The following is an 8,333-nucleotide window of genomic DNA, read 5'->3' on the forward strand; positions in this document are numbered from 1 at the left end:
ATAGAAAGGGTGTATATTTTTGCCTCACCGTAGAGTTTTTTGACTGATGTTGTTAAAATTCATTACATTTCTCAACGCGTACCAGTGACTGCACGCACGCACGCACGCACGCACACACACACACACACACACACACACACACACACACACACACACACACACACACACACACACACACACACACACACACACACACACACACACACACACACACACACACACACACACACACACACACACACACAGTCTCCCTAAGGTACGGGTTCTCCTCCCAGCATGGTCTCCATACAGTAAGTTGCTTACTTACTTACACACCATAATTAATCTGCTGACACAAACCTCCAACAGCTGTCCACTGCTGTCCACTGCTGTCCACAGCTGTCCACCGCTGTCCACAGCTGTCCACAGCTGTCCACCGCTGTCCACAGCTGTCCACTGCTGTCCACAGCTGTCCACTGCTGTCCACTGCTGTCCACAGCTGTCCACAGCTGTCCACCGCTGTCCACTGCTGTCCACAGCTGTCCACTGCTGTCCACTGCTGTCCACAGCTGTCCACTGCTGTCCACTGCTGTTCACAGCTGTCCACTGCTGTCCACTGCTGTCCACTGCTGTCCACAGCTGTCCACCGCTGTCCACAGCTGTCCACCGCTGTCCACTGCTGTCCACAGCTGTCCACTGCTGTCCACTGCTGTCCACAGCTGTCCACTGCTGTCCACAGCTGTCCACTGCTGTCCACTGCTGTCCACAGCTGTCCACTGCTGTCCACTGCTGTCCACAGCTGTCCACTGATGTCCAAAAGCTGTCCACTGCTGCATTACTGACCACAACGACAAACTGGTCAGAGATTTTTAGTGGGGGGGTGTTAGCAATGTATGTTATTCTTCAATAACACAAACTCCAAAGCAAATCAGGGGGAGAAAAGTAGGTTTATTCAGAGAGGACAAATTAAGATGTTATGCTGGGAGGTAGATGTTCAGTTTCCCTTGTCCTCAACTTTTCCCCATCGAACAAGGGAACAGGATGCCATTTACAACATCCCACCTTAGTCTGGGGTTGACCAATGGCCGAATAACAAGTATCCTGTAGCACACGTCTATCTGAGGTCAGAGGTCAGGAGTGACATTAAAACAGATTCTAAACACATGTTGAACTGAAACCCAACTCCTATATACAATTCGCTATTAGTACTCTAGTTTTTAGTCCTCTCACCGTCTGCGTTGTGTATTTATCTTTGACATATTCCTACAGGGGGGACAACAACTTATCTGTTACTTATCTGATTATCTTTGTAGGAAGGTCGCTGATTGTAATTCATCTCAGAGTGGTTTGTGTTCCCGGGACAGAAGACAAAACGCTGGTTAACAACCAGCATCTAAATGTAATGTGGATAACGTTGACCTTGCTTTCATCCATGTGACACAAATATAATTAAACTGTATTTTATTTAAATATATTTAGATATCTTGGTTTGAGGATGATAAAACACCAACAGTGCAAGAAGGAACACGCGTGCATATACCCTTCCACAAAACTCAACACCCTCTAATCATCCATCAGAACCTATTCAGATATCAGAACAAATGAACCGTCATATTTTATAGCAATTCTCTGTAAATCGGTTTTCCTTTACATGCAAACCTTCACCATCATCTTTTCCCTCCCTAATCCTGCCATTTTTATGCTTGTCAACATCAGGCTTGCCCACATTAAAACCAATGATTAATGATGTATTGATTGTGAAGCTTTCTCCCACTGAGCGAAGGTGCTGAGTCGACACTGTATTTCCCTTATCTGGACCTTGCAGCTTGTCGACAGGCGAAAAAAGCCTGACATGAAAATTTTCAAAAAGTTCTAAAACATTTGTATTGTTTACATTTTTGGCGATTGAGCCTCACCTGCATGGTATATGGTTGTGTTTGGCTCAGTCCCAGTTCCCATTGTAAATCACAGGTACACATCTTATATCAGTGTTGCAATTGTCGGTTTCAGTTGCTGTGATCACACCTTTTGAGAGAAGCTCAACTAATTGCTTAGTTTTACGGTGTTTGTGTGTTATTGCTGCATTTCACATATTCTCTGTTGCGAGTTTTTTCTGCTTGCTCCTTTCACTACGTACATCCAGCAGCATGCCTGCTCCCATCCACCCACACCCCTGCTTCCATCCACCCACGACCCTGCTCCCATCCACCCACACCCCTGCTCCCATCCACCCACACCCCTGCTCCCATCCACCCACACCCCTGCTCCCATCCACCCACACCCCTGCTCTCATCCACCCACACCCCTGCTCCCATCCACCCACACCCCTGCTCCCATCCACCCACACCCCTGCTCCCATCCACCCACACCCCTGCTCCCATCCACCCACACCCCTGCTCCCATCCACCCACAGCCCTGCTCCCATCCACCCACACCCCTGCTCCCATCCACCCACAGCCCTGCTCCCATCCACCCACAGCCCTGCTCCCATCCACCCACACCCCTGCTCCCATCCACCCACACCCCTGCTCCCATCCACCCACACCCCTGCTCCCATCCACCCACACCCCTGCTCCCATCCACCCACACCTCTGCTCCCATCCACCCACACACCTGCTCCCATCCACCCACACCCCTGCTCCCATCCACCCACACCCCTGCTCTCATCCACCCACACCCCTGCTCCCATCCACCCACACCCCTGCTCTCATCCACCCACACCCCTGCTCCCATCCACCCACACCCCTGCTCCCATCCACCCACACCCCTGCTCCCATCCACCCACACCCCTGCTCTCATCCACCCACACCCCTGCTCCCATCCACCCACACCTCTGCTCCCATCCACCCACACCCCTGCTCCCATCCACCCACAGCCCTGCTCCCATCCACCCACACCCCTGCTCCCATCCACCCACACCCCTGCTCCCATCCACCCACACCCCTGCTCCCATCCACCCACACCTCTGCTCCCATCCACCCACACCCCTGCTCCCATCCACCCACACCCCTGCTCCCATCCACCCACACCCCTGCTCCCATCCACCCACAGCCCTGCTCCCATCCACCCACAGCCCTGCTCCCATCCACCCACACCCCTGCTCCCATCCACCCACACCCCTGCTCCCATCCACCCACACCCCTGCTCCCATCCACCCACACCCCTGCTCTCATCCACCCACACCCCTGCTCCCATCCACCCACAGCCCTGCTCCCATCCACCCACACCCTTGCTCCCATCCACCCACAGCCCTGCTCCCATCCACCCACAACCCTGCTCCCATCCACCCACACCCCTGCTCCCATCCACCCACACCCCTGCTCCCATCCACCCACACCCCTGCTCCCATCCACCCACACCCCTGCTCTCATCCACCCACACCCCTGCTCCCATCCACCCACACCCCTGCTCCCATCCACCCACACCCCTGCTCCCATCCACCCACACCCCTGCTCCCATCCACCCACACCCCTGCTCTCATCCACCCACACCCCTGCTCCCATCCACCCACACCCCTGCTCCCATCCACCCACACCCCTGCTCCCATCCACCCACACCCCTGCTCTCATCCACCCACACCCCTGCTCCCATCCACCCACACCCCTGCTCCCATCCACCCACACCCCTGCTCTCTGTCATTTACCATTTAGTCACCACCGATAAATCCACTATAACTGATTTTCAATAAGCATTTTTCTACAGCTGGCCATGCTTTCCACCTGGCAACCCCTACCCCGGTCAACAGCACTGCACCCCCCACAGCAACTCGCCCAAGCCTTCCCCATTTCTCCTTCTCCCAAATCCAGTCAGCTGAGGTTCTGAAAGAGCTGCAAAATCTGGACCCCCACAAATCAGCAGAGCTAGACAATCTGGACCCTTTCTTTCTAAAATGATCTGCCGAAATTGTGGCAACCCCTATTACTAGCCTGTTCAACCTCTCTTTCGTGTCGTCTGAGATTCCCAAAGATTGGACAGCAGCTGCGGTCATCCCCCTCTTCAAAGGGGGTGACACTCTAGACCCAAACTGCTACAGACCTATATCCATCCTACCCTGCCTTTCTAAGGTCGTCGAAAGCCAAGTCAACAAACAGATCACCAACCATTTCGAATCCCACCGTACCTTCTCCGCTATGCAATCTGGTTTCAGAGCTGGTCATGGGTGCACCTCAGCCACGCTCAAGGTCCTAAACGATATCTTTACCGCCATCGATAAGAAACAATACTGTGCAGCCGTATTCATTGACCTGGCCAAGGCTTTCGACTCTGTCAATCACCACATCGGCAGACTCAACAGCCCTGGTTTCTCAAATGATTGCCTCGCCTGGTTCACCAACTACTTCTCCGACAGAGTTCAGTGTGTCAAATCTAAGGGCCTGTTGTCCGGGCCTCTAGCAGTCTCTATGGGGGTGCCACAGGGTTCATTTCTTGGGCCGACTCTCTTCTCTGTATACATCAATGATGTCGCTCTTGCTGCTGGTGAGTCTCTGATCCACCTCTACGCAGACGACACCATTCCGTATACTTCTGGCCCTTCTTTGGACACTGTGTTAACTTCTTATGGCTGGGGGCAGTATTGAGTAGCTTGTATGAATAAGGTGCCCAGAGTAAACTGCCTGCTACTCAGTCCCAGAAGCTAAGATATGCATATTATTAGAAAACACTCGGAGGTTTCTAAAACTGTTTGAATGATGTCTGTGAGTATAACATAACTCATATGGCATGCAAAAACCTGAGAAAAATTCCAACCAGGAAGTGGGAAATCTGAGGTTTGTAGTTTTTCAACTAATCGCCTATCGTATAAACAGTGGGATATTGGTCAGATTGCACTTCCTTAGGCTTCCACTAGATGTCAACAGTCTTTAGAACCTTGTTTGATGCTTCTACTGTGAAGGAGGGGGGAATGAGGGCTCTTTGAGTCAGGGCTCTGGCAGAGTGCCATGAGCTGACCAGGCGCGTTCACGTGAGAGTTAGCTTGCGTTCCATTGCATGTCTAAAGACAAAGGAATTCTCCAGTTGAAACATTATTGAAGATTTATGTTAAAAACATCCTAAAGATTGATTCAATACAGCATTTGACATGTTTCTACGGACTGTAACGGAACTTTTGGACTTTTCGTCTGCTTGCGCCTCATGAATTTGGATTACTGGGCTAAACGCGCGAACAAAAAAGAGGTATTTGGACATAAATGATGGACTTTATCGAACAAATCAAACATTTATTGTGGAACTGGGATTCCTGGGAGTGCATTCTGATGAAGATCATCAAAGGTAAGTGAATATTTATAATACTATTTCTGACTTTGTTTACTCCACAACATGGCGGATATCTGTTTGGCTTGTTTTGTTGTCTGAGCGCTGTACTCAGATTATTGCATGGTGTGCTTTTTCGGTGAGGCTTTTTTTAAAATCTGACAGCGGTTGCATTAAGGAGAAGTGTATCGATAATTCCATGCATAATAGTTGTATCTTTTATCAATGTTTATTTTGAGTATTTCTGTAAATTGATGTGGCTCTCTGCAAAATCACCGGATGTTTTGGAACTACTGAACGTAACTGGCCAATGTAAACTCAGATTATTCTGTATAAATTTGACCTTTATCGAACAAAACATACATATATTGTGTAACAAGAAGTCCTATGAGTGTCATCTGATGAAGATCATCAAAGGTTAGTGAATCATTTTATCTCTATTTCTGCTTTTTGTGACTCCTCTCTTTGGCTGGAAAAATGGCTGTGTTTTTCTGTGACTAGGTACTGACCTAACATAATCGTTTGGTTTGCTTTCATCGTAAAGCCTTTTTGAAATCGGACACTGTGGTGGGATTAACAACAAGTTTATCTTTAAAATGGTGTAAAATACTTCTATGTTTGAGGAATTTTAATTATGACATTTCTGTTGTTTTGAATTTGGCACCCTGCACTTTCACTGGCTGTTGTCATAACGATCCCGTTAACGGGATCCCAGCCATAAGAAGTTTAACTCCATTCTCAGGAACACTCCTGAATCCTGCCGTATCGACAGCGTCTCCTCTGCGCTCGGCTGAGAAGCCATTGCGCACACTACACCTTCCAAACCCCAGAAAACTAACTCTGTCCTCTTCCACCCTAACTTTGAAAAACCTGTGGATACCACTAAAACAAACAGTGTGTTAACCCTCCACCATAGAACATTAAATGGAAAGAAAAGGCCAAGGACAGAATCAAGAACGTTAGTTAGGACTAAATAGACAGAGCCCTCCACACCAAACATTCAAACTCCAAAAACCTCCCAGCATGCATACACAGAGACAGAGAGAGACAGAGAGAGAGAGACAGAGAGAGACAGAGAGAGACAGAGAGACAGAGAGACAGAGAGACAGAGAGAGAGCGAGAGAGAGAGAGAGAGAGAGAGAGAGAGAGAGAGAGAGAGAGAGAGAGAGAGAGAGAGAGAGAGAGAGAGAGAGAGAGAGAGAGAGAGAGAGAGAGAGAGAGAGAGAGAGAGAGAGAGAGAGAGAGAGAGAGAGAGAGAGAGAGAGAGAGAGAGAGAGAGAGAGAGAGAGAGAGAGAGAGAGAGAGAGAGAGAGAGAGAGAGAGAGAGAGAGAGAGAGAGAGAGAGAGAGAGAGAGAGAGAGAGAGAGTTCATTGTAAAGGCTGGAGCGGATTCAGTGGAACGGTATCAAATATATCAAACACATAGTTTAATGCCATTCCGTTTGCTCCGTTCCAGACATTATTATGTAAAGTGTTTTTGCTGTGTTTTGCACTTCCAGACATCACTGCTTGACGTTGATTAATCAGGCTCCTGTTCAAAGTGTGTTTTTCTCCATCATAAAATTAAAGCATTCATATTGACATAATACATTAATATTTAATTCTTTCCAATGTGTCAAGTAATTAACATTTTGTTTTCTCATTATTTAGTTGGGTCTAATTGTGTTGCTGTCATGGGTCTCTGTGGGGTGTGTTTGTGTTTGTGAACAGAGCCCCAGGACCAGCTGGCTTAGGGGTGTAACGGCAGTCCTCCTCCTCTTCATCTGAAGAGGAGGAGTATTGAGGGAACCAAGGCGCAGCGTAGTGAAATGACATACTTTATTAACGAAAACACGAACTTGACTAAACTAACAAAAACAACAAACGGTGTAGACAGACCTAGACGACGAACTCACATAAAACAAGAAGAACGCACGAATAGGACATATAGACTACACAAACCGAACAAACCGTACACAGTCCCGTATGGTGCAAACAATTACACAGACACGGAAGACAACCACCCACAAACAAACACTGTGAACAGCCTACCTAAATATGACTCTCAATTAGAGGAACGCCAAACACCTGCCTCCAATTGAGAGCCATACCAGGCAACCCTAAACCAACATAGAAACAGATAACATAGAATGCCCACCCAAACTCAGGTCCTGACCAACTAACACACAAAACTAAACAGAAAACAGGTCAGGAACGTGACATAACCCCCCCCTCAAGATGCGTACTCCGAACGCATCACCAAAAAGTCCAGGGGAGGGTCTGGGTGGGCATCTGACCACGGTGGTGGCTTAGGCTCCGGGCGTGGTTCCCACCCCACCATAATCAATCCCCGCTTCCTTAGCCTCCCCACAATGACCACCCTCCAAATAACCCCACCTAAATTTAGGGGCAACACCAGAATCAAGGACAGCTCTGGGACAAGGTAGCTCAGGACATAGGGATAGCTCAGGACAGAGGGAGAGCTTAGGAGAGAGAGGTAGCTCAGGAGAGAGAGGTAGCTCAGGATAGAGGGGCAACTCCGGACTGAGGGGCAGTTCAGGATTACTAGCCGCTTCTGGCTGAGGGACAGCTCATGGCTGACTGACGGCTCTGGACGCTCATGGCAGGCTGACGGCTCTGGACGCTCATGGCAGGCTGACGGCTCTGGACGCTCATGGCAGGCTGACGGCTCTGGACGCTCATGGCATGCTGACGGCTCTGGACGCTCATGGCAGGCTGACGGCTCTGGACGCTCATGGCAGGCTGACGGCTCTGGACGCTCATGGCAGGCTGACGGCTCTGGACGCTCATGGCAGGCTGACGGCTCTGGCTGCTCATGGCTCTCTGACGGCTCTGGCTGCTCATGGCTCTCTGACGGCTCTGGCTGCTCATGGCTCTCTGACGGCTCTGGCTGCTCATGGCTCTCTGACGGCTCTGGCTGCTCATGGCTCTCTGACGGCTCTGGCTGCTCATGGCTCGCTGACGGCTCTGGCAGATCCTGTCTGGCTGGCGGCTCTGGCAGATCCTGTCTGGCTGGCGGCTCTGGCAGATCCTGTCTGATTGGCGGCTCTGGCAGATCCTGTCTGATTGGCGGCTCTGGCAGATCCTGTCTGGTTGGCGGCTCT

General features: G+C 50.0%; 1 protein-coding gene across 1 annotated transcript; it reads left to right on the forward strand.

Moving 5' to 3' along the window:
* Nucleotides 1–2,126: 2,126 nt before the first annotated feature.
* Nucleotides 2,127–3,629, forward strand: LOC139547281 (putative proline-rich protein 21). The gene has a single exon (XM_071356337.1). It carries the CDS (start codon nucleotides 2,127–2,129, stop codon nucleotides 3,627–3,629), a length of 1,503 nt encoding a protein of 500 aa, XP_071212438.1.
* The last annotated feature ends 4,704 nt before the right edge of the window (nucleotides 3,630–8,333 follow it).

This window comes from Salvelinus alpinus, chromosome 20 (genome assembly GCF_045679555.1).
Source record: "Salvelinus alpinus chromosome 20, SLU_Salpinus.1, whole genome shotgun sequence".
Lineage (NCBI taxonomy): Eukaryota > Metazoa > Chordata > Actinopteri > Salmoniformes > Salmonidae > Salvelinus > Salvelinus alpinus.

Coding starts and splice junctions, on each gene's coding strand:
- LOC139547281 (XM_071356337.1), top strand. CDS start 2,127: ATGCCTGCTCCCATCCACCCACACCCCTGCTTCCATCCACCCACGACC.